Here is a 26,295-nt window from a genome sequence, read left to right on the forward strand (position 1 = left end):
AGTTTGTTATTTAGTTGATATTAAAGTTTTTTTTTATCCAAAATATATATTTTTATTAAGGATCTTATGGCGTCATCCTAACGGGGCCGGGAGTTCAATATTTTGACAATGTTTGCTTACAACTATGTTAGTAATATGTAACCGATTACTCGCGGTTGGCTCGAGGTTAGTATTACAAGTGTTCTCATAATTGGGATGTTGCAGTCCTCAGTGCTCTGTACGTGTGCCCGACACGGGATACTTCCTATTGGGATGCAGCTGACCGTTAATCAGCAACGCCCCCTAGTCTGCACCCCATATCTAGCGTGGTGCGTCTTTCTCGACTCGAGGAATCCAGGATAGAATGATCGCTAGCCGGCGCAATCATCAGCTCGTGCAGAGTTGACATGAGCGGTACAACCTTTGGCTCTTGTTGAATCATCAGTGGACTGCAAAAAATTAATGCAATATTAAAGTTTGAACGAAAAATTTCCTCTTTGTGTTTGATGATTAATTATTCAATAAATAATGATCGCAAGCAGCTGGATTCCGAATTACGATTTTGTAGAAAAAAAGTCAATCGTTTTATATACGCCATTTAATAAATTCTAATTAAAGCTTTATCCTGCAAAAATGGTTACAAATTCAATATTCAAAGTATTGCCCATCGCTAGTCTCAAGTTTTTCCCATCTTTCTGGCAATTCACGGATCCGTTTGCGGAAATAGTCGGCCGGTTTGTCGGCTAAACACTAATCGTTCCAATTTTTGACTTCATCAAATTGGAGAAGTGTTGGTCAACCCGGCCATGTTGCATCGATCGAAAAAGGTAGTAATCGGACGGAGCAATGTCTGGAAAATACGGCGGGTGGGATAGAACCTCCCATTTCAGCGTTTCCAAGTTTGTTTTGACCGGTTTCGCGACATGCGGCCGAGCATTGTCGTGCTGCAAAATAACTTTATCGTGTCTTTGCTCGTATTGTGGGCGTTTTTCCGTCAGTGCACGGCTCAAACGCATCAAATGTCGTAGGTAGAGGTCCCCCGTAATGGTTTCATTCGGTTTTAGCAGCTCAATTGTTACGATCTTCGCACATGAATAGGCCGATCAAAGGCACATGCAAATCTTGAAAAAAAAACTACAACTATTTGTCCGAACGTCCTTGCGGAAAATGTTTTAAGGTTTAATATGTAATCAGCGGAAAATGATGAAATCGCCCGATGAGAATTCTATCACCTGGCTGTCACCCGAAGGCGATTGACACGGCAGTTAACGTTTCAATGGCAAACAATGGCACTATATATGTTTTTTTTTTATTTTACACCGAATCAGGAAGCATGAAAATGATAGAAAAGCAAAGACAGCAGATTCTGAAATTCATTTAAAGGTGATGGCTCTTTTGTCATTTAGAGCTGCGACGTACATGGCAAAAGTTTCGCAATCGCAATGGAATGGGTTGTATCTAGGACACGACCGAATTTTTGGACGTAGAACAACGGAATTATATTATTCAATACACTTGTTTATCACATCGAATATTATTTTAGAATGCATCGGAATTTTTGTAATATCTTTTCAGCAGTTTATTTTTTTATTACTTAAGTAGACTCGAATAAGGTGAGTAGAGTCGAAAGCTATCAGCACTTCTCGTTAATTTGGTTCAACTCGCATCAGACTTTCTCCTTCCCAATCAAATATTGATCACAAACTATGAACCCTTTTGCTTCTATATTTCGCTTAAGATGTGATCGAACCCCACAACATGCAACAGTAAGGTTACCCTGCTGGAATTTGAAAGCATACTTTCATGAAATATACGTTTATCTAAAAAAATGCAGTGTATTTTCCAAAATTCCAAAATTCTGGATACTCTTCCATATCCGCACTAGCACAAATATTCTCGTATGTTTGTGAAATCAGCATTAGGCATGAATGATACCCGTTCGTTGTGTTATGCTAGCTCACTCGAATCTGTGTTTTCATTCTATTCTATTTTTGGTTGCCGCCTCTAGCCCTGAGAAGGGCCCTTGTGGAAGAAAACTCAATTCCATACTCCTTCTTCACCCGACAAGAAAACAATTCCCTCCCACTCGACGCTCTGCGGCAACCATGTTGCTTCGATGACCACCAAATGAGAAGTGGTGTGGCTGTTCTATTCTATTCTTTGTTTTTAAGAGGCTTTAAACTTTGCAGTTCATTCACCTCTAACCAAGGTGTGGCTTCAAATCGCGGATGACTTATTTAAATCAAATATGTTGAAAACGGGTAGAAACGAATGTATCGGTTGCTCGTTATTGACAGCTCTGTTCGGGAATGCACGCAAATCGGCAGAACAAATGTATGGGAAAATGAGAATGCTTCCAGTTTTCTTTAATTTAAACTGTTTAGGCATTAGTGGATTGTACTGTATAGTATATCAAACGAATCTTAGAGAATTTACGATTTCATTGGTGTGCAAAGTATCAGAATTTGTTCGCTGTAAAAAAAAGTTATTAACGTTAACCTTATTTCACAAAAACGTGACCTGTTTTCTGATTTGGCACCCTTCCTGAAAGACGTCAGTTCTACGTCAAAATTGTAAGGGGTTGAATCTAGGACACGACCGCATTTTAGACGTAGAACCACGGAATTATATTATTCAATACGCTTATTTTGGCGTGGGACTACGTCTATCCTTTCAACATAGGGGTCTATTTTAAGATTTCCAGTGGAAAAACATTAAGTATGAGTGATGTCCACTCGTTGTGTTGCACTTACTTACTCATCGCTCGCAACTGTGGTTTCATTCCATTCCATCAGTGGAAAAAAGCTCTACTCCATACTCCTCCTTCCCTTGTCTTTCTCGACAGGGAAAGAATACATTCTCGCTCGATGTTCGCCTGCAACGATGTCGCTTCGATGACCACCAAACGAGAAGTGGTGTGGGAAGTTGGAAACGGGTAGAAACGAATGTATTAGTTGCTCGTTATTGACGGTACGGGTGCGGGAGCACACAAATTGGCAGAACAAATGTATGGGAAAATGTGAATACTTCCAGTTTTCATTAATTTAAAACGTTTAGAGATTAGGGAATTGTAATGTATAGCATATCAAACAAATCTTAGAGAATTTCCAATTCAATTGGTATGCACTTTATCAGAATCCGTTCGAATAGTTATAATAGTTCTACGTCAAAAGATGGCAAGTTAGAGAAGCTAACGTATCGCAAGTCCGGACAAATTCTTGGATAAGAATTTTATATCTCCTTCGATCAGTAGAGTGGCCAAAAAGAACGCGAAATGAAAGAGGTCGAAGTTCTCGAAGTTTTGGCAACAAAACTTCGATCTGCAAACTAACACTTTTATAGCTTTTGGAACTAGGGAATTTACCGAAAGAAGTGGGTTTAGTGGAAGTTGCTGCCTTTTCTGGAGCAGCATGTGATTGATTATCTTTTCCGACCCGACTTGTCAAGTTGTCACTTTTCAAAATCGATAGCAATAGCGTAACTGTTGTTCCCAGGGGTGGTATCCTGAGCTAAGTCCGATTAAGAAACACGGAACGATTGTGGTGAAGGAGCTGTAAGTTGTTGGCTTTAGACACTTGTTTTTGCTGCTTCCGTCGTAGCGTCAATCTGATTATTTAAAGCCTCATCTAAAAATTGTCTTCAACGTATACTTTTGCATTGGTTTTCAATTTTCACATATTCAGGTTTAGGTTTCTAGGTGGTTGATGGTGTGATTTCCTACCATTTCAACTTCTTTGAATTTCCTTCGAATTGTTGTATACATAATAATATTCGATGAGAACAATTGTAAATTAAAAGTCCTGGGAACTCTGGCCTTGATTTCAGGAAAATCTCAACATATTCACTCAAAAACAACCCACGTCGTAGTTTCTCCCTTCACTGTCTCTCTCTCCCTCTCTCATTCTTAACTTGTTTTCTCAGAAATATTTCCCATGCAGTCTCCGTCTGATATATGTTTACCTCTGATCATAGTTATCACTGTTTGTCTTGTTTTGCTCGTCGTCTCCTCTACTACTCGCATCGCTTCCTCTCCCACTGTGAGAAAGAATTCTCTATCCTCGTAGAATGTTTGCTTGCGTGCCATCTGCGCGGGTCTCACAACTACACCGATCCAACACTCTCGGCACTTTCGGTCTGTCACCGTCGGCTCCCAGCAGACAGTCTGTTCGCTGATCTCGCCCGAGTTACTTTCTCTGGTTATAATAAACCTCCCGTACTATTGCCTGTCGGTAAGACCGGGCAACAACAACATCTTTGAACAACGTCACATCCAAACAGGTGCGTGATGAACGCCTCAAAGAGACGGGGCGGGGGCCGCCGTTTATGGTTCTGCGCGACGCGCAAAATTAGCATCAACCGTTATTATTTAAATTTGTGGGAAGACAGTTTCTTCCCGCCGAGTTTCCGAGGGACAGAGAGTGAATTCTTCCCCATACAAGTTTTTTTTGTTGGCTTGCGTCACTACAAAATTTCTCTTTTTTCACTTCTTTTCAGAATCCGTTGAAAGATGTTCTCCGGGTTAGATACGTTACTGCAGGCAGCTCAATTTCTAGAGTTGCAAGAACAACAACTCCAACCACCCCTGCAGAGATTGAACAGTGATGTTACGGTTATACCGACTAACACCCGGAACAACAGCAGCCCACAAAGCAGTAGTAGCACCAACAGCAGCAGCAGCAGCAGTAGTGTACATACGAACAGCAATAGCAATAATACTATTAGTTTTATCTCAAGCAACAGTACTAGTGTAAGTGAGAGTCGATTCCTGCCGCCGATCGGCAAACTAAGTAACGGTACGGTCATCCTGACCACCAATGCTCAGCAGAATGGTTTGACGAGTAGTGGAAACGTTTCGTGTGCCGCGTCATCCCCAACTCGTATTCTCTCCCCGATTGGTGGGGGAACCACAACCACAGTTGTCAGCGGGTTGGTACCGCAGGGTACCACTGCATATCTAACCACCAACTCCGCCACCACCGGCGCCGTCGCCAGCGCCGCCAACACTTCCCAGCACCAGCAGTCGGTGTCGTTATGTGCGACGTCGCCATCCCCGCGGCATCAGGCAAGCGGCGGTGCTGCCATCATCCCGGTGATCAGTGGTTCCCGCAAGCGCACGATCAGCAATGCTAGCAGTCACAGCTCGGGAGGATTTGGGAAAGGTAGGTGGACTTTGAAGTTGAACATTAAATCGGGGGAGCTAAAACCTTATCAATCACAGAAAAAACTCCAGTCGAGTTGTCTCAATATCGAGCCTCTTATACGAGCTTATACGATCTTCATGCAGTGCATTTCACGTCGATTATTTATATGTGTATGTATCTTAGTCATGATTCTTACTAGGGGTGATCAAAATACAGAATTACTCAGGTATTCATCAAAAAGGCAAATATAGCTATTTTGAGAAGTTAGGGGAATGCACTATCAAACATTAATTGTGTAGAAGTATTCTTCGTCGTCAAATATCAGCTTTTTGTTTGAATTTACAAATTCTGTTTATAGTTGCTCACGAGTTTGATAATTGTTCGCGTACTGATACGTGTGTTCGGAATTTCCACTTATTTTAGAACGCTGGTGATTTCGTAAAAAATTAACGCATGAAGAATGAAATATATCATTTTAAAGCTTCGTTTCATCCAACCCATTTTTAAAGGATTTTCAAGATCAAGATCAAGATCATTTACATTTTTCATAAATAACTGTGTTCTACTTGTCAAGCCCTTTCATTTGATACCAATATTGATTTTGATAAAATATGTAGTCCGCCATTTTGTAGCGGTCGCCTTCTTGGATTTTAAAGATCAAGATCATCATACGCAGTTTTATAACGACAGCAGAGATAAATGCGTGTTCCAAATTACAGATCAATCGGTCAACAGGAAGAGAGTTAAATTTCTATTGATGTGGGACAACCCTACAGATAACAAACATTCTTACGATAAGAAATGCTAAATAAAACCGTTTGAAAGTATCAAATTGAACGAGAAAAGTGTCATCCACATATGGGTGACGGGGCCTCCCAAGAAATACATAATATAATAATACTGAACACTGATTTATAAATGACGACCAGTAATCAGGTTATTTACTCTATTTTCGTTTAGAGACTTGATGAAAATCCGACAGTTCTAACCACGATGAACTAGATCTGCCAACCCATAAATCAATTTTTAGAAAATAGTGCTAAACCGGTTAGGGGTTTCTTTGAAATCATCGATAAATGACTCTCTGGAATGAATTCAGAGTTTTTAACTCGATGTGACAGCAGAAGATTATAGGATGGTGTTAATCGCAACTCGGAACATGTGTGAAAGTTGTCAATTATTTCTGTCGCTTTGCATTTGAATGAATCGAGAGTTTGGTATGATATCAGGAACCGTGGGATATACAGCGTTTGATTTTCATTATTCTAATTTAATTCATTTGAAAGTTGACATCCGATAGTAAGTGACGTAATCGATTAAATGACATCTGCTTCATCACAGACAGTCTTCCCTCCCGAAAAGTAGGAATGGTGTCAACATCTGATGCGTAAGTCTTCCTCTAATACTTTTTTGTCTAATACCATTGGATCGCATCCATCCAAGTGGTATATTGCGATATATTAGAAACAAGACCCATTAAACAGCGTGTTTTCAAAGGCATAGAACTTTACATTGAATTTAAACACAGATAAATGGTGTCAATTTCCATGAATTATTCGAAAGATAATTCTTGGTTATTTTTATTCCAATATGAATTCCGGCATATGGCTACCTCGATTGGCTCAGAGGAAGTCCAATCGTGAAGAGCTCAACCACATAAAGGTCATTTTATTTTACATAAAAAAATCGGTTATCATGGTTCTATAACGGTAGCCATTAACTGTTACTTTCTGGGCGTCATAATTTCTGAAGAAAGCAGATTACCAATACCGTTCATCATATTTTGGATACTCTGTTGGTTAACCTGAACGACCATTTTGTTCCACCATCTCTTCATTTTTGTTGCATCAAAATCACTCAATTGCACAATATTTCTCATTTGGGCGAAATTGATGGTGGATTTAATATACGGATGAATATTTTTTTTCAGGCACTCCTGCGTGTACAATTCGGAATACATAGTTTTGTCACGAAAACCGGGGCTTTTTCCGCAACTGTCAATACCTTGCCAGATTATAAGCTTCCTGGAAATTTAAGATTAAAAACGAATTTGATCTTTCTAAGGACATCACCTCGATCAGTGGCGTAGGAGATCTTTTGTCCGGGAAGCTGTCCATAAGCCATAATTTTCACGTACGTTTCGTCGTTCATGAGGATGCTTCCTTCGTACTTCGTAAGAACAGCTGTACTACTTTCGGGCACGTCTTTTGACCACTAGATTCTGATTCAGTGTTGTCTTGTTTGGTTGGTTATTGACCCGAAAAGATCGGAATCCTTTTCGCAGACGAGTCCTGACGGTGCTTTGGCTGGTATTGAAATTCTTGGCGATTTCAATAATTCTGAATAATTCTGGCGATTCATAATTCTGAGTTTGCCCTCATCATTCTCAACACCTTCAAATGCAGCTTCGTATCCTTAGTTGCACTACGACGCTTACTAGGGTTCAACCTATCCATAGTATGTCACTCACTGTTTGAGAACGCTGTACACTGTCGATTTAGCCAATTTCAACGACTTTGCGATTTTTAAACCTGATCATCCAGCCTTCTATCAATATAATTTCAAAATTCTGTCAAAACATTCCAAGCCCGACCACTAGGTGCGTTGCAGTTAAATAAATAGTTCGTCCACCTATTGAATGATTCGAGCTTCACTCGATAGTTTCCCATGTCATTTTTTTTCCAAACTGTTCTCTTTGATTGATTTAAGCTTTTCTTAGGACAAAGCTTGACGCTATGAATATGTGAAAATAGTTGTAAATACTAACGTCGATGTGTAGCAGTACAGGGCGGGCTCGGTCATATACAGTTTCGGATTTATTTTCACTGTAGATAATCGAGTCAAGCAAATTTTTTTAATCGTTTTTTATGCACATATTTTTTGTTTTCGGAATATAAAAGATGAATTCAATTTTTGATTCATCCTCTTGAAGTCATAGCATACCTTTCTCGTCTAAAAAAATCGAATTCATTCTGTAGGTTATCACCTACATTATATTTGATGAAAAAAATCGTTCTACGCATATGTTCGATTTCAACAATGACAGCGTTATATAACTTTTTGTTTGTTTCGGACTCTGTTGCTTCAAACTGGCGCTACATTGAAAAGTACGCTACAGAAGACGATTGAAGCATGGAAACATTAGAAAGATGAGAAAATTTAGTACAGAATATAGTTGTAAAACATCTAAATTGTGGATTTAAATAATATTTTGGAAGTGGAAAATTTCAAAGTTTGTAATTTTTAATGTGTTATTATTATTTTTTTCCTAAAAATTCACATTGAACTTGATTATTTCTATCAATTATAATATAATGGAGTGATGTCTGTCTGTCTTTCAGTCTTTCTGATTCTCATGGACTCGAAAACTACTGAACCGATCGACATGAAAATTGGTCTTTGGGGTCAGGGAAGGTTCTTAGGATACCTTGAGACCCCTCCCCCTTTTCTAAGGGGGGGGTGGGGGTTCTGCCATACAAATGAAACACAAATTTCTGCATTACTCCAGAATTAAACAAGCAAACGAAATAAAATTTGGCATGTGGAGGTTTTAGGATGCAATAAATGTTTCTATGGTGGTTAGATACTCCACCCCATCTCTTAGGGGAGGCTGCCATACAAATGAAACACAAATTTCTTCATTGCTCGGAAATAAATCAAGAATATGAAACCAAATTTGGCATGTGGAGGTTTTAGGGTGCAATAAATGTTTTTGCGGTGGTTAGACACCCTCCTCTTTAAGGGGGAGCTGCCATACAAATGAAACACAAATTTCTGCATAACTCGAAAACTAATCAAGCAAATGGAGCCGGCATTCGGCATGCGAAGGTTCTATGGGGCCCGAAACGTTCTTGTGGTAGATAGATACTCCTCCCCTCTCTCTGATGGAGAGGGGGCTGATAGTGTGATAAAACGCACTTCTATATATTCTTCTATCTATGTAAATATAAATGGATCACCGAATGTGTTGATAAGAGCAAAACTTGAGAGAGGAATTGTCCGATTTAGGGCTGTCTTTATTATATCATATTTTCTGTATCAAACATTTATTCCATGTACGAATAAACATGTTATTTGCAAGTGGTTGAAAAATCTTGGATTGTGTCTGAAAATAATCTGATATTATAATGACGAGTTTTGGTAAAAGTACTAGGAATTTCATAGTAAAAGGTAATTTTAAAGGGTAGATTAGAAAATCAATCATTAAACAGTTCTGTTATTGGACCCATGAACGTGCTGCGCTTAGTAAAAAAACGTGAATGTGATAACGAAAAATGAATTTTGGGCGAGGTGAAGTTTGCCGGGTCCAGCTAGTATCGATATAAAAATTGTGACCCAACTGTACATGAAAATAATTCAAACTGTACATAATCGGGTCCTAAATTGTATATAATCGAGCCCGACCTGTTTTGAGTTTTCATTTTTCTCAGACATCCCTAATTCTGGGGGCACATGAGCAACGTTATTCATAAATGTTTTCCGCTCTTCGAGGGAATTACGAACTGCTGTTATAAACGGGCCTCTGAATCCCGATCAAACTAATACTACCGCACAGTTTTGATGTTATACTAACGCACAGATGTAGAAAAATAACCATACGGAGAGTAATTGGGAGAGCGGCTTCGTTTTTCCCCTCTTTTCAAATGAAAAGAGCACGTGCTTCACACACGTTTCGTTGCCGCGTGAGTATCGCATACATTCCCATACAAAAAAAAATCTTCATGTTGCTGTGTGCGTGAGATGCGGCAAAACAGAATGAGAAAAAAAGCAGAAAACAATAATAATGTCAAGTCCAATCACCCTCTCTAATGTGGATTAAAAGAGAATGAAAACTGGTTTACGATCGCGCGCATGTCGTTGGAGCAATAGTAGCGCGGTATCAACAGTTCTTGGAGCGCGAGACTGAGGCACACACGAGCGGATGTAGCACACCAATACTACTAGTGTCACACAGTGGGATTGAGATCCGGTTATCAACACAACATCCCACTCGGGGAGAGAGAGAGAGAGAATTTTCCGGCACACAATTTGACAGGCAACTAAGAAGAACACTTCTCGGTGTGTCACTACTGATTAGGTAAGCTTCAGTGTACACACCACTACACGCTGTGGCACAGAAAAACAAGCGAAAACAAGCCGCAGAGACCGGGTCAAAACGGGTTTATTTCGCACAACAGCACACCGTGGTTAGATGGTACTTATTTACCTCAGCCTCCGTAGTAGCGGTCATATTGGATAAGGGAAAGGGAACTGCGACGACGGTAACTCAATAAGGGAAGCGAATGTAGCCGGCATTTACAACCACTACAACCTACAGGACAGTTTGTCAAGTAGAGGGAGGAATTCACTCCGCCGGGGTTCTGTTACACGTCAATGATTGCATGGCAGTCGGTGGGTGCGGGTTGTATGAGTAATAACATCTCTTGCTTCTCCATTGCAAATTCTCTTCACTTTCTTGGAGTTACTTTGTATGAAGATTACGTTTGAAGGACAAACGCTAGACGTGTCATCTGTGACATTTCAGTCCTTTGAAATAATCTGCGGGATGGTGTAATAATTGTTTTTCAACTTTCTAGAAAGCTTTCAAAGCCGAAACGATTCGTCGCCATGTTTCGATGTCGTTTTAATCAAACTTCAAAGCTCGATCCACTTGGAATCTGAATGCAAGAAATCAGCATAATCTCTGAATAATTTTAGTGAAATAAAGATGAAGAAGTGTCAAAATAAAACTGATCTATTGGATAGTCAACAAAAACTATCGAATAAAACATTCCGATCCAGTTTAGGCGAAATTGTAAACTTTTTTGGAATATCTCGCGTCAGTTTTTCTATATTCATTTTATCTCTGTGTAGCGTTCAGGGTCACATTGGGACTGTTTATTAGAGCTTTTTTTTGTTCAAAATCTCAATTAGGCGAATTTGAGGGCAAAACCCAGCCACTTGAAGTCATTTTAGAAGAGATTCACCGCGGTGTCATGATACCACTGAAGAGTTTCTCGGCTATGGTGAAAGTGGCATTTTACACGGTCACTACATTTTTCAACATGGTCGTAAGAGTTTTCTGTTTCTTTCACTTATTTTTGTTATTGCTATACTTATTCTTAAGCATAATCACCTTCTAGCTCTAAGCATTGCATCCAGGGACTGGTGACCAAACACGCTTCTGGGCGCTCGGTTGCCGAAAGTTATTTCAGAATTCTAAAATAAAAATAAAAATTAAAGCGCAGCGAAAATACATGCTTTTTGAGTCGTTTACGCACGTTCTAAACCGATCTTCAATCACTTTCTCTGTGTACTTTTGAATCGTGTGACATTAGACATATTATTCAACAATCCCGCAAGAAAAGAGGTTCCACTGTCTAGCTGGATCGCTGGCCTATTATCCTCAAAGCATTTTAATGACCGTTGGACTGAATAACAAATGGCACAAATGATAGGGAAACGTGACAGCGAGAAGACCATTTCAAATGCGAACCGCGAAAGTGGTTCTTATTTGAAAGTTAATTCCGGTGATTCTCGTGGAGTGTTTGATATCTTCCTTCACTTTATGAAACGGAACTTATTCGAATAAATTCTGTTAGTTCGTTGATTGTAGTTTCGTTTTTATTTTCCAGAATTAGCATGATTCATTCACAAAATTCTCAGCTCTTTACGATATGTCGTGGTTCGAGCGAATTGATATGTTAACGCAGCCTGAAAGACTGATCAATGATCTTGCACCACGACAACACGGTGCAATTTGTAATTCCACACCAACCATGCTTCGCAGAATCTCGTGCAAATTCATGCCAATCCCACCTTTGTCCACCGACGCGTCCACCAGGGAGGAAATCTGCAATTCTGATCCGTACGTAACGCATTTTGGATCTGTTGTGAGCGAGAGAGAGTGGTCCTGCTAGCGGGTAGCTCATCCGCGCAATTCTGTATTTATTTATGCCCGTGATGTATGCATTATCCATGAATATGGGGTGGGTACTGATTTTATTCGCACATTTCATCAACGACAAAAACAGATTGTTTTGAAGGTGACATTTGTTGTATGCGCAGAATTGAGTCACCGTAGCATTTGACTCGCAAATCGGTGGTGGCTTTCTGTTGCGTTGTCCAGCCTTAAAAATAGCCTTATGAGATTTTCTGAATTTGCACGAGAGTAACTGTAAGGAATATTTTCACTATAATGTAGTAAAAATATTCAGTCATCCATCAGAGGTTGGCAATTTTCTTCTGTTATTATCCATTATTTGGTTCAATGAGTCGAAATTGTCATGACAAAGAATTTTAGCTTATGAAAAACGGACAATACTGTCGGTATAACTCTCGATAGTTTGATGCTTAGAATCGTTTTAGAGCAGGATTGTGACGAAAGAGGCAAATCACTAACAAAAAAAAAAAAATACTTTATGTTATTGTAACCGTTAACATTTTTGATTTTTTGTACTTTCCAGGGCAAGGGGTCATCCTAAAATATATTTTTCTTTCTTGTAAAAACAGAATTCAAATTGATTCAAACGCGCTGATGAATGAAACAGATGAGTCTAAAATATTAGTGTCTTACTTTGAAATTTGTGTAAGCTCATGGGGGGACCTTATTCTGTAAGGTCGAAAAATGACGGATTTCCGTGTTTTTTTTATGTTGGAATTAATGTTGGGTGTTGGGACATTTTGATGATTGGTTAAGGTATATTTGAAGATGTATTTTTTTTATTTTTGACGTCGGATTCCTTGTGAATTATTGGCTCGATACCTTAAACTTCGATCTTAGCTTCGAAAATACGCTATTGAAATCACACAAATCTGTACAAAAACGAATGCCCGCTCGGAAATCCACTCAGCAGGGTTGCCATATCTACAGAATAATCTGCGTTTATACAGATTTTTCAAACTTTTTGGAATCAAGAATCAGTAGATACAGATTACAGATTTTTATGATTTTCACACAGATTTACATATTTGTCAAAATAACGATCCAATACTAGTTATGGCTTGATCACAATAATATTTTTCCCAACTCACCAATTTTATTCATATAGCATTCGAATCAGTCTGAGTGAGAGTCATTTTGACATTCATATGTAGCGTGTAGTGTGCTCCCTTGGCCGAGTGGTTAGCGTCATAACTAACATGCCGGGTGTTCGGGTTCGATTCCCGTTCTGGTCGGGGGAATTTTTCGTCAAAGAAATATCCTCCGACTTGCACTGTGATCACGCGTATTCTAGAGCTTGCCACTCAAAATGCATTCAAGGCGTGTTATTTGGCATAGAAATCTCAACTAAGTACTAATAAAAATGACGCAAGTAATACTACGTTGAGACGGCGAAGTTCCTCTAGGAACGTTAGTGCAATTGAAGAAGAAGAAGAAGATGTAGCGTATAGTACTGCTTTCTCATGTTCAATCTAAAGCGAAAAGATACAAAAGTCTGCGTCATCGGCTAACTTGGCAATAATTAAATAACACTGCTTATCTTTTTCTTACTAAAGCACAGTGAATGCGATTTTTTACGTGGACACCATCAACATCGTCAAATTCATAAGAACTATGCCAATCAATGATACTAAAGCTAAGATTACGCTCCAAAATTCAACTTTTAAGTTTAATACAGATTTCGATACAGATTTTCTGAGGAAAAACTGAGATAAAAAGATTTTTTGAGACCAAAAACACAGATTTGATTATGGCAACCCTGCCACTCAGTTGTGATTTCACAACGGTTGATGTACGATCGCTGGATTTTTTTTTCTAACACAGGTGCCTATTCTGTATTCCGACGGATTTCTATTTCGTTCGAAAGTGATATTTCGATCGTTTTCGAATTTACCATTCCCTATTCCAATCGTTTTGCTCGTTTCGAACGAAAGTGTTAGAAAATTTCGAATATGCATCGATCTGTCAAAAACCGATAAACAAAAAGAAACACCGTATTAAATAGCGGCGAGTGCGAGTTGAATTTCAGTTAATTTTTGATCCTAAGAGAAATTTGTGAGAAAATTTTCTCGTTCAATGGATTCCGTTTTGTTACCGATTTTGGCGGAGCAAGAAGAAATTGGAATGCCTTGCTACCATCGGCGAAACCACCGAAAATCAACCGACTTCATAAAACTTTCTGATGAAGCGTAAGTATCCGTCTCAAAAATCCCATGTTTGTTTCTCTTATTGATTAATTTTGCCCTTATTCAGATTCATCAAAAGTTTTCGTCTAAGTAAGGAAGCTTTTCGGTACGTTTTAGAGGAAATTGAGAACTGCCTTACCACAAGGAAAGGTGGTCTATCCACGGAGGTGAAACTCGCAGCATGTTTGCGATTCTTTGCTGAAGGAAATTATCAACATGGAGCAGGGCAAGATTATCACATTGCCATAGCACAGCCCACATTTTCCAAGGTGCTGACTGAAATGCTTAACATTCTGGAGCGGACACTGTGTAAGAAATGGATTTCCCTAAATATGACGGAAGACGAACAGCGGCGTGCTAAACTACACTTCTATCAGAAAACATCAATTCCGGGTGTTATTATGTGTTTGGATGGAACCCACGTAAAAATTATTCCACCTAAGCTGAATCGAAATTTGTTTTTTAATCGGAAGGGATTTTATAGTCTCAACGTTCTGATTGTAAGTATTATTAGTATTTGAATTAACAAATCAATGAACAAATACTCTTTTTTATCAACATAGGTTTGTGACGATCAGCAAAGGATTCGTTTCGTTGATCCTACCTTCCAGGGATCTAATCATGACTCTCATATATGGCGTGTAAGCCCTGCAAGAACTCACTTTGAGCAGCTTCACCAAAATGGTGAAGTTAATACTAAGATTCTAGGTAATGTTCAACTACAATATTTTAGTATACTTGTATGTACTGTGTGATAAAATATTTTCAGGTGATGCTGGTTATCCATCGGAACCTTGGTTAGTAACGCCATTCAGAGCAGCGGAGGAAGGGAGTTTGGAGAGCGATTTTAATCGCAGGCATGCCTTGGGTCGTGCTATCGTCGAGCGGACAATCGGTTTACTAAAAAATCGGTTTAGATGCATCCTTGGCGCGAGACAACTTCACTACAATCCTACTAAATGCGCTCAAATTATAAATGTATGCTGTGCACTTCACAATATATGCTTAGAATTTGGTCGTTCTCAGTAGTTATAATATGTTATGCAGCTGTTTACATAATAAACTTTTGTTTAAATTAATATTTATGACTGTTAAATTTCATCTAACTTGTTTGCAAATGCTCAAATAAATAACAACCACCGGAAAAGGAAGTGTCTTCCTTACTTAACTATGGTTTCGGCAGAATTATTTACTCTTATTCCTGCCAACACTTTGAGAACATGTCATTATCGATTTCTCGTAAGCAGGCCAAGTATTCAAATAACCATTGTTAATACTTTTTGCGTTGTTTTAACCCCTTGCTGTACGATTTAATTTCCAACAGCACGGCCCAAAACGAGCACTTCGAGTCGTTCCGCTACTCTGCTGAGTGTGGGTATCTAACATGGGTGCCCTATGATGAGCAAATACATGTTGTGTTTAAAATAAAAACGAAGGAGTTATTACTACGTACTAACTCGTTCGTTTTTATTTTAATTATAATATTCAAATTATATTTTATATTTTTAGCTCATTCAATTTTTTTTTTAAATAACGGAAATTTGATAATCTTCAGTTGTCGGTATCCTCATCATATGCCTGAAGCTATGTAATTATTTCACATCGAGAAACAACGAGTGAAGTTCAATGTTGTACGTGAAGGGGTTAAGGAAGTTCCATAAACTATAGGCGAAATTCGTGAATTTTAAAAAAGTTTATATAATTTTGATGCTATTCCAAACAAACTTCAAAGAAAAAATTAAGTAAGATTTTTCTTCCATGGAAAGATATAAAAATACGATTAGAACTTTTTTCATTTTTTTATACTTGAGTTACAATATAAAGATAAAAAATCAGATCACTGATATTTTGAAACATTATTCTAATGTTCTGAAATATACGCAATCTGCGTTTCAAGGATTTGTCGCTATTGATTTCTCCAGCGCGATCTTCTCCATCTCGTGGTTATGTCGTTTTTGTTCACTCAGATGTTCTTTGAGTGTGGCATCCACGGAAAGAATCGCTCGAGCTGATTGGCGCTGATAATGAACCAGATCACTCAAATTCTTGTTTGTGTTTTTTAACAGGGATTTCACATTGGTGTGAAATTTGTTTTGTTGCTCGACTTGCAGCTCTAATAGCCTCGTGGTAGAAGGTCTGGATTTTTTCGGCTGAGAGGGCTGGAAGTGAATGGTATTATTGATACCGTCACACTCGTCGGAAGTACCATAATATATAAAATTTTCCTGGTCTGCAGCTTGAGGTTCACCCGAAGGCGAACCCAACTGTGTTCCATGAGATGAGGTACCCGGGATTCCTTCCACGGTCGCAAGTAACCCAGTTAGTAGAACTGCCTGCTCCTCCAGCTCGGACAAATTGATAATTTTATTGGGTCCTCCACCTGTCGCCCTCTGCTCCCGTTTGTTGTGAGCGAGTTTTCGCTTTAATCCGGACTTATAGTCCGCCCAAACCTACACAGAAAACCAGGGCAAAAATAAGACTATAAACATATGTTTCGGATTCGTTTTAGTATATACCTTTTTCCATCCACTTCCATCGCGAATAGGCGGTCCCAAACTATTGACTTCTGCCGCCAGATCATCCCAGAAGGGTCCGGAATTTCCTCGGGAGAAACCCTTTGCTATGTCCGGCTCTTGCTCCAGAAGCAGCACAATCCGCTCGAACTGATTTTTAGTGGTTGTTTTGTTTTTGTTTTTTTCCCTGTTGAACGTTAAAATTAATTTAAAGAAAAAAATGATTAAAAATTAGCTTACATTTTTGCAGTTCACCGCTCATCCGCTGCGGAAATTATTCACTCCTTCATAAACAAAGTGGGTTTGACGTTTGGTTTGATTCGAATGAAAGATGTTCGAAAACAAAACAGTCCGAACGAAAGGTATTCGAATTTGAAAACACCTCGAACGAAACAGGGAATGGAATTTACCAAGTCGTTCGAAATATTTCGAATCGATTGAAATACAGAATAGACACCACAGACTCCCAAACCAATGAGCCTGGGGAAATCGGCGTTTCAAAATAGCTGCAGGCTGCGGATACTTTTGTACCCGCATGCCTTTCTGTAGACCGAAATGTGTTTCCCTAACACAGACATCAAAACTAATGAGCTCTCGTACCCGCATGAATTTTTGTAAACCGGAATGTGTTTTAGAGTGCAAGTGGATGTACGGGTGACCCTCGAATTTTCAAACGAAACTTCCTTAAAACGTTGATTCCCACGAAAAACTATCCTATGCAAAATATCAGCTCAATCGCACTTCATTTGCTAGTGTCGCACAACCGTCAAAGTTTGAGGTTTTTGAAAACCAAAAGAAGGGTTCACACATGAAATCGGAATTTTTGATGCCAAATGTCTTCAAATTGCATGAAACGTCGAGATCTACTCTCATTTCGAAAAAAATAGTTTTTGTCAAAAATCGACCTTTTGGGACTTTTCGGAATACGAGGCAAAACGTATGGATTAGGCTGCCAATGAAAATGATTATCTCAATTCTTCATACAGAACTTTCTGCGAAAAGTTGATTTGCACGATAAAATACCCAATGCAAAATAAAAGGCTCAATTGGGCTTCATTTATTAGGGTCGCAGACTTCAAAATTTGAGTTTTTTGAAAACCGAAAAATCACCCAGGGGTGGAGTACATGCAAATGGGGTTTCCAAAAAAAAAATTAATCCAAATGGCTCAAAATTGCATGAAACATCAAGATTTACTGTTATATCATTTTTTGCGTCGCATTTTTCTGCGACGCAAAAAATCGACATTTCTGACGGAAAAACTACCGAAGTCGATAAGTCGACGATAAATGAATGAAATGAAATTTTGGATGAAGTTCACGTGGACAAGGTAAAATTGGAGGAAAAAACTCGATACACATCTGTATTCGAAAATAAATTAAACCTTTTGCGCTCTGCGTTTTCAGAATTTTTATATTCTCTGCTCGCTCTGAGCACTCCGTATTTATCAATATACTAGCTGACTCTGCAAACTTCGTCTCGCCCAAAATGGCCCAAATACTTTCAAACATTCACATTTTTCTTACTAAGCGAAAGTCCACAGGTTCAATCGCAGAACTATTCATTGATTAATTTTGACCCTCTACAAATTCTTTTTAACTATGACTCTCCTAGTATTCCACCAGACCTCGTCATTATATCAAATTATTGTCGTACCCAATTCTCATTCAAGATTTTTCCAATACTTGCAAATAACATGTTTCTCCCTTACATGGAATACATGTTTGATACAGGAATATAATAAATGATGACATCTGAAATCGTACGATTTTAGTTTTATCCTTACCCCTTTGCTTGATTAGTTCTTGAGTTATGCAGAAATTTGAGTTTCATTTGAAAGCAGCCCCCCTTAGAGAGGGGGATTTTTCTGTGAGAAAAATAAAGAATACCATTCATTTTCAACTTATGAACTAAAAACTACAAAGTTCGAGGATACTGTAAAGACTAAAATTTCAACATATACCTTGAAAAAGTCAATGTCCACGCTTCTTCACGGAGGGATAAGGGTGAGTCTAAAATAGGGCGTTTTCTGTCCACGTGATATGTGGACAGCTCCTCAGTGGAATCGCCAAAAGATTTATGCATTTCAGCACGCAGTGCCAGAGGTTTTCTTGGACAACCTGAGAAGGCAATAGAGAGGACCCCTCCCTTGAGTCAATCGGATCGGCGACACATATTTCGTGACTTCTTCTTCTTAAATGGCACTAACGTTCCTAGAGGTACTTCGCCGTCTCAACGTAGTATTACTTGCGTCATTTTTATTAGTACTTCATTGAGATTTCTATGTCAAATAACACGCATTGAATGCATTCTGAGTCGCAAGCTCTAGAACACGCGTGACAATAGTGCAAGTCGGAGGAAATTACTTTGAGGAAAAATTCCCCCGATCAGAACGGGAATAGAACCCGAACCCCCGGCATGTTAGATGTGACGCTAACCACTCTGCCATGGGAGCACAATTTCGTGACTTATCGTGCTCTCTCAATTCATCTCGCAGCGACGGAGATTATCTCTGAATAAACTGTCATCATCACGCGGCGACGGAAATTATCCCTAGGTAGCACGAGAAGGCAAACGAAGAGCATTGTAGGGTTTTGTTTCTCGGTGGACCACCTGTCTATACGTCAACTTGATACAAACGGTAATGTTTTTTATACACTGGCAACGACGATAGAGATTTCGGGTTATTGTTGAAACGTGGAAACATAATAGTGAGCCGCGGTGTTAAATTAAGTAGCATAGCGCGTCTACGAACGGAGTGTGATATCAACATGTTGAAGAAAACCATCCAAATAAGCAACCCACAGATTTTTGTGAAAATTGGTAGTTTTGTTCCGTATCGCAAAATATTAGACCCGTATTTTGTATTTTTTCATTAGGTTGCCCAAAAGAGGAAAATCAGGTTTATCCCCTCTTTCCATAAGTGACTCTTTTAAAAAATTCATAACTACTGGACCGATTTAGATGAACGACATATCGGATTAAAGCCAATGAGTCTAGTCTTTTTTGAAAAAAAATTATAGAGTAGAACAGTGGCGACTCGTCCGCATGTTCAAACAGTTTGAACATGCGGACGAGTCGCCACTGTTCTACTCTATAATTTTTTTTCAAAAAAGACTAGACTCATTGGCAGACAAGCTCAAGAAAGAAATTAAAAAACAGGAAGTGGGTTATATCTATGGTATAACCGCAAGGGTGACGTAGGACTATCGTTGATTTAGAGATCATTTGTATGAAGTTGAATCTGAATTCATTCTGAATGAATGAATATTTGGAGAACTTCGAAAACGAGAGCGTTACGTTGGAGGCACAAGGTTTTATGCATCCAATATTGGATACGGAAATATCCTACTGATGGGGAAGAATAATCTTCAGAAGCTATCCTGTTGATTGCGATTGATTGAAAAATCACAAAACCTAATGTATTTGGTCACAGTGTTACATGGATAGAAAACATTCAAATAAACTCTTTCACATGAATGTATTTCTAAATTCCTAGAGGAACTGGCAGATTATTTTCCGGATCTTTCTCGATCCAAACGGAAAGAATTCCGTGCGTGTATGTGTGTGTGTGTAGCGGCTGCTTCGAGATCTTCCCGGGGAACCGTTTGTAGCATCACTCTCCTCCTGATGGATTCCCTTCTGGCCTAAGGTGCACAAACAGGCTCTTGGTGACACCGTTCATCCGCGCTTTCATGATAAATGAAGAGCTTCACCACAACAGCGACAACATGCTCCAATCGCTGTTCAATTAGAACTGAGTGGATTTCCGAGCGGCGCTCGCTTATATACCGATTGGTGATTTCAATAGCCTATTTTGAAAGCATATTTAAGACTATTGAAACAAGTTTTTGGATCAGAAAGTAACAAGTATAGAACGCGTAGGCATTTTATCTTTCGAATGAAGTGTTTATCATACCATTTCGTTCAGTTGTTTAGGAGCTATTAACACTCAAAATCTCGGTCTTCGGCGTAACGCTTTCGTTTTCGAAACTTTGATTTTACACCCCGGTATAGAAATAAAAGACGTAGTCCTACGTCAAAAAGAAATTTGTTTGTTATTTCACATTTGTAGCATGGATGAGGAATTATTGAAGGTAATTTTCTTGTAATTTCCATATTATTCCGAATATCCTTATTTTCTTTTTCGTTTGGATGAAACTTCTCTACCGTGAAGAATGCAATCTGATGGCTACACTTGGCTACAACACATAACCCGTGCGCAACACAACACAACACTACGAAGTAAGCATTAATGACTTCGGTTTCAAATCTTTTATCTGAACCCGCCGTCATTCAAACATTTTTCTGCATGTCCAAGTCAGAGACAGAGTCAGCTATGTATGAAGCGATCACTACTACTAATGCGCCGCCTTGCGTAAAAATGACATTTGAGGTTCAAAATTTTCTGCTGAACGAAGCCAATAGAAACGATTGAAACACACACACCATTGTTGTTGAGTGAACAGGTAGCGCGTCACGCATCGCCTCTGCAATAGAATCCGTTTATTATAACTTCGTTTATATTGATCATTCCTAATAAAGTATGTCCGGTTATAACGACCGACATTTTTTCAGAAGATGTTATTTTCAGAAGATTTTCTTTGTGTGACGTCCGCTTATTATGACGCGTTTGTCAATTTCCTTCGATGTCGCTTTAAACGGATTCCACAGTACTTACGCAAAAAATGAATTTTGTTTTCGTAATTATTGATTGTATTGATTGTATGGCCTGGAGAGCATTAACGATTGATGGTTGCTCGCAGGGTTGCCAATAATATTTTTCAAAAAACTGGGAGATTGTCCTTGAAAAAACTGTAAGAAAACTGGATTTTGTATAACTGTTTTATTCTAAGAAGTGCGGCTATGATTTATCTCAAATGATTTTTTTTACTCATTCCAATGCTTGAGAAATATAATTTCCTTTGATGTTTCGTGCAGTATTTATATGTAGTCCATAAATTGGAGAAATAAACCATAAATTAATCATATCTTTGGAACAGGTCAAAATAACATTTCCCACCTATCGAATATTGCTATGAAACATTTTTTGATGATCTTTTCTTCTAGAGCCTCTAGAAAATACGGTTTTATTTGGGTAAAACTTGAAAAATCTTGTATTCATTGCTTCGTGTCCATAAAATCGCTGATAGAAGATCGTCTCGTCGCAAAATTGCTCGGTAATCTGGTTATAGATCACTGCATCGAACCTAAACTCGATGTTCTCTAGTTAATTTGGTTTAATATCCATATCAATTGAATTCAATAGAGCACATTGACTCTATGACCTTTTGAATTTTAGCATGATTTGGAGGATCTGATGTATAAACTCAAAGCCAGCATAGATCGCGGGCTCTATGAGCTATTTTGGGTATGTTTTCCTGGCTATCATTGCACTTGGTATTAATGCACGAACTAGAAACATGTTACATTCCACCGAACTACAACATGTTACATTCCACCACATCGCGTTAAGCAGAAGGAGTACCAGCCAGCGAACGAAATAAAACCAACACAACAGCAAGAGTGATGCTGATTGGTCAGCAGATTTATGCGCGAGCAAGAAAAGGACACGCAGTTAAGCTTGTAGTGAAAATTATTCCAACCCAAATTCATTCCAATTTAAGACAGCGTAACGATAAAGTGATTCAAATATAGAAAGTGTACCGATAAAGTTTAATTCCAAAGTAGTTTGTTATTCCAAGTTGTAAATAAAATAGCATGGAGGGAGGGAGGGATTATCATTGTAATTTTTTTACATGAAATGAGTACAACTAAAGCACACATAAAACACTGGATAAAACTGCACAAAATTTAAAAAACTGGAAGATTTTAGGGTCCGAATAGATGACTGGAACGAGAAAAAAAAAACTGGAAAAATCCAGCTTAAACTGGAACATTGGCAACGCTGGTTGCTCGAATTAATTCCTCTGATAAACGATTATGTCGACCGTAAATGGTACGAAGAGCGCATTGAATTTCTCGATCTAAGATGCCTCAGATGTCAGTCTATTGATGATGATGATGAAATGGCAAATCAATGATGAAAATGAACACAAAACAAGTAGCAGCTGTTTTGCGGCACCATTTAGACCAGTGGTTTTCAACCTTTTTTGCTCATTTCCCCCCTCTACAAAAATTAATCCCAGTGCTCCACCCCCATTAGTACTTTGTAAGAAAATCTGTAGCATATCAGTGAAATAATGTAAGAATGAAGACGGTTTTCAAGTTATATTCGCAACAAATTTGATTTTATACCTGTATCTGATTACAAAAAAAATATATATATTAAGTTTGGCAAGTCAGTATATGACACCTGCGCCTGAACGGTTTCCGCCTAAATCGTCATTCTTGAGAACGTTGTGGAAAAGCACACCTCATGTCTTCGATATCCACTCTGTTACGGTGTTTCTCATCAGCAGTGTTGTAGGAAATCCAGATTCACATAAATTCTACACAGAAGACAACAACACTCGTAACGCTTATTTCTATATAATAAACCGTTCATCACCTCTGGGTTCCGTGAGCGACAAATTTGCATCACGTAAATCCCTTACGATTAATCCCTTTCGATCGCTTGTTGAATAAATGGCTGACGGTGTTGCTGGTGATGCCGATTGAATAAAGCAAAACAACGAGAGTTTCCTTCACTCACAAAATTGAGGCCAATTCGACGCTCCAGGCTCCACGCGAAAAGTGACCACCACTCTCTTCTCTTCTCCCGATGTTGTTGTTGTCAATAAATATTCATTTTGCCGCGCTTGCACGCATACAACACGCCTCACCGGTCACCACCCACTACCAAGCGAAATGATTCACGTGGCGTCCTCTTCCTCACGCCTCAAACCCGTTGTTTGACAGTGATGGTGTGGATGGCTCTCTTGAATTGTTGATTATATATTTTCGCTTACGCGCGCACTCCTCCGCCTCCTCATATTGTGGGGCGCAAATATGTTGCCAGGAAGTGCCACAATATCGCCGTTCGTCAGTCATCTGCAGCTGGTCGTCGCGTTCGGACGGAATTTGTTTCCTTGCGCTCTCGCATTCCAGTTTACTGTTGGTTCCTGCGTCACAATGTGTCTCTAATCGGCGACATCGAAACCGACCTATTTATCCTTCCCTGTCGGGGAAGGAAAACGACGCTACGCATCATCATAAATCTTAGCGATAGTTAGTGCTTTTCCGTCGTAACGAGAAGCCTCTGCGAGACTGCCAAATATCTGTGATAAATTATATTGCCATAATCGAAGTAGAGAGGAAAAAATACAAATACTGCTGTGTGTTTATCTCAACGCGCGAGATTTTAGCAGTGTGATTAATTCGCGAATCGGGGTTCGGTTGAGCTAACAATGTATAGTGATAAGCAGCGGCGCAGTGCCTTCTGTGACAGTGGCGGTGGAGATAAGGAAAAATATGTGCCATACTTCATCCCGAGACAGCCATACCGGACTTATCAATCATCGGCTGTGCCGCTCGCCTCAAGTTCACCTTTCGTCAAAAGTTCGCCCCCGCCACAGGAGGATTCTTTCTATGCTAACGCTCGGGAGACTGACGTCGGTATTTGTTTCAGTATGAGTAACGTGGACTTAAACAGCGACTATGCGTTGCTTCCTTCCTCTTATCTGGCTCGCGCATCATCATCAGCGTTTGGTGAAAGCTACAACGACGTCTCACCGTATCAAAATCTCCCTGTTCCCTCCCATATGCAAGCTAAGTACCACCCAATACAAACCTCAGTAGGTCGGCCAATTGATCCAACTCTTTCGAGTGATTCTTACCAACGGTTGTCGCGAAAGCCGTCGTCGCAACGTACCTATTACTTCGCACATCCTAAGATCCCGGTACAAATCTACAGCAATCGCTCCTACTCGTGCCTTCCGACCTCACCCAGCTCATCCTCGGCGTCAGCCGCAGTTACCTATGGGCAGCAGTTGAACAACTATTACGACGCCTATCGACCGCCTCGAGTTGTCAGCGATCAGCCTCGAAACGCCCAGCAGCGAACACTCACGGAAAACCCTTACTACGACCTCTGTCTGGCAAGCTGGCAATCGTCCAAGCAGAAGCCGCAGAGCCATGGGGTGGTAAGCCCGACCCCTTCGGATGGTTTGATCGATGTGGAGGTCCTCAGTGAGCAACATGAATTGTCGCCGCCAGAAGATGACGACCCGCCGAAAGATTTAAGCATGAGGAAGAGGGAGAAAAGATGCGTAGATCTGGAGCAGGAAGGCGCGAAAAATAATGTTGATGTAACTTGCGGTAATTTTCCGGCGGAAGAACCCTGGTCGATCGACGGAGCGATGGAGGTCGACGACGAGTGTAGTCGCCGAACTGCAGCACCCAAGAAGAAATGGATACGACACTATATGAAGGGTGGGTATTTGTGAGTGTGAGGGATATTAAAAAAGGGCTCGCTCCAAAATGCTCGTGAAGCGATGTGTCCGAGACATGACCGTATAGTTGACGTAAGATTACGTTACGATATTTGTTGCATATTGATTTTAAAAATTTTTGAACGAAATACGCCGCAACTTAAGAAGTCGAAAACGTGTCACATGAACTTCTAGCCGCGTACACGAATATATGGGAATTTGAAAGCTCTTATTTCATACTTATGTTAATATACTTACTATTGTTTTTTTTTTCAAATTATCTATATGTTGGGCATCTTCGTAATGACATTGGTTGCGCGTTCGCTTGCTAAGCGATCAATCGTGAGTTCAAACTCAAGGCCCTCAATTGACCATCTTTGTGTTGTTATAGAATAACTACGTCCACGCTACAATCATCAGCGATGGAGATCCACGGTCTAATGAAGATCCATTCATCCATACAACTGCTCTGCTCTGTATGAAACGTCAGGCTGTTGTGCTATTAATAACAGAGCAATGATCATATCAACTGTCTCCGCTGGCCGGTGGTCTAACTGAACAATGAAAGAACAGAAGGAATACTCTTACGCCTGAAATAGACTACTATGTAAAGTACAGTTTATAGATACGATAAAACATGTAACATGTATACGATTAAAACCCAGCTCTGTTACGGCTAAGAATGCTAATAAGCCTAAGTAAAAAAAAACAAGTGGAAGAAAAAAAAATCTATATTGCAGTACATTGGGAGTATCCTTATCGATAGTTGCAAAACTCTCATAAATTCATCAAGAGATTACTGAGCAATAAGCGCTCGAAATTGGGCGCGACCGATAGTCAGATTTCCAATTTGTACTCTCAATATGTTCTCGAATGGCATGATAACGTAAAAACAAAATCGGCTCTGTTTTGGAAACACGTATGGGAAATGCGATTGCTTCCATCTTCCGACAATTTAAACTATTGAAGGACTTGGAAATCATAATGTTTGACATACCAAAATTCTGAATTGATTGGTACTCTTGAAGATAGACGTAATCCTTTTTCAAAAACCAACACAAGTAGGGAGCACATGGAGAAAAAAATCACATTCGAAGGCAAGGGGATTAGTTTCCGTTTTAACCCTAAAATGAAACTCATAAATTGTGTTGAACAGTTGCTCGAAATAATTCACTTTTTCGTTG

General features: G+C 39.4%; 3 protein-coding genes across 7 annotated transcripts in view; 2 read left to right on the top strand and 1 right to left on the bottom strand.

The window, feature by feature from the left end:
* LOC129775188 (mucin-2) overlaps positions 1-26,295 on the top strand; it is a 134,824-nt gene that overhangs the window by 53,132 nt on the left and 55,397 nt on the right. For 3 of the 5 annotated variants that reach the window (XM_055779566.1, XM_055779565.1, XM_055779570.1), the window contains exon 1: positions 23,738-25,112. In XM_055779566.1, the coding sequence (XP_055635541.1) occupies positions 24,089-25,112 (1,024 nt within the window). In that variant the 5' untranslated portion in view covers positions 23,738-24,088. Of the gene's footprint in view, positions 1-4,130; positions 4,258-4,473; positions 5,139-23,737; positions 25,113-26,295 lie in introns of those variants that run through there. The other 2 variants (XM_055779569.1, XM_055779567.1) reach the window with 2 other exon arrangements.
* Positions 13,893-15,263, top strand: LOC129775191 (putative nuclease HARBI1). Its single transcript, XM_055779571.1, has 4 exons — positions 13,893-14,231; positions 14,296-14,728; positions 14,792-14,936; positions 14,998-15,263. Exons 1-4 carry the CDS (start codon positions 14,119-14,121, stop codon positions 15,255-15,257), a joined length of 951 nt encoding a protein of 316 aa, XP_055635546.1. The 5' UTR covers positions 13,893-14,118; the 3' UTR covers positions 15,258-15,263.
* LOC129775192 (uncharacterized) lies at positions 15,436-17,117 on the bottom strand. The gene is made up of 3 exons (XM_055779572.1): positions 16,982-17,117; positions 16,745-16,928; positions 15,436-16,678 (listed from the first exon to the last, which is right to left on the bottom strand). Coding segments are annotated over exons 1-3 (744 nt in total). The 5' UTR covers positions 16,984-17,117; the 3' UTR covers positions 15,436-16,120.

Source organism: Toxorhynchites rutilus, chromosome 3 (genome assembly GCF_029784135.1).
Source record: "Toxorhynchites rutilus septentrionalis strain SRP chromosome 3, ASM2978413v1, whole genome shotgun sequence".
NCBI classification, from domain to species: domain Eukaryota; kingdom Metazoa; phylum Arthropoda; class Insecta; order Diptera; family Culicidae; genus Toxorhynchites; species Toxorhynchites rutilus.

Coding starts and splice junctions, on each gene's coding strand:
- LOC129775191 (XM_055779571.1), top strand. CDS start 14,119: ATGGATTCCGTTTTGTTACCGATTTTGGCGGAGCAAGAAGAAATTGGA. Junction 14,232..14,295: donor ATAAAACTTTCTGATGAAGC/GTAAGTATCCGT, acceptor GCCCTTATTCAG/ATTCATCAAAAGTTTTCGTC. Junction 14,937..14,997: donor AGTTAATACTAAGATTCTAG/GTAATGTTCAAC, acceptor AAATATTTTCAG/GTGATGCTGGTTATCCATCG.
- LOC129775192 (XM_055779572.1), bottom strand. Junction 16,679..16,744: donor ATGGAAGTGGATGGAAAAAG/GTATATACTAAA, acceptor TTTTCTGTGTAG/GTTTGGGCGGACTATAAGTC.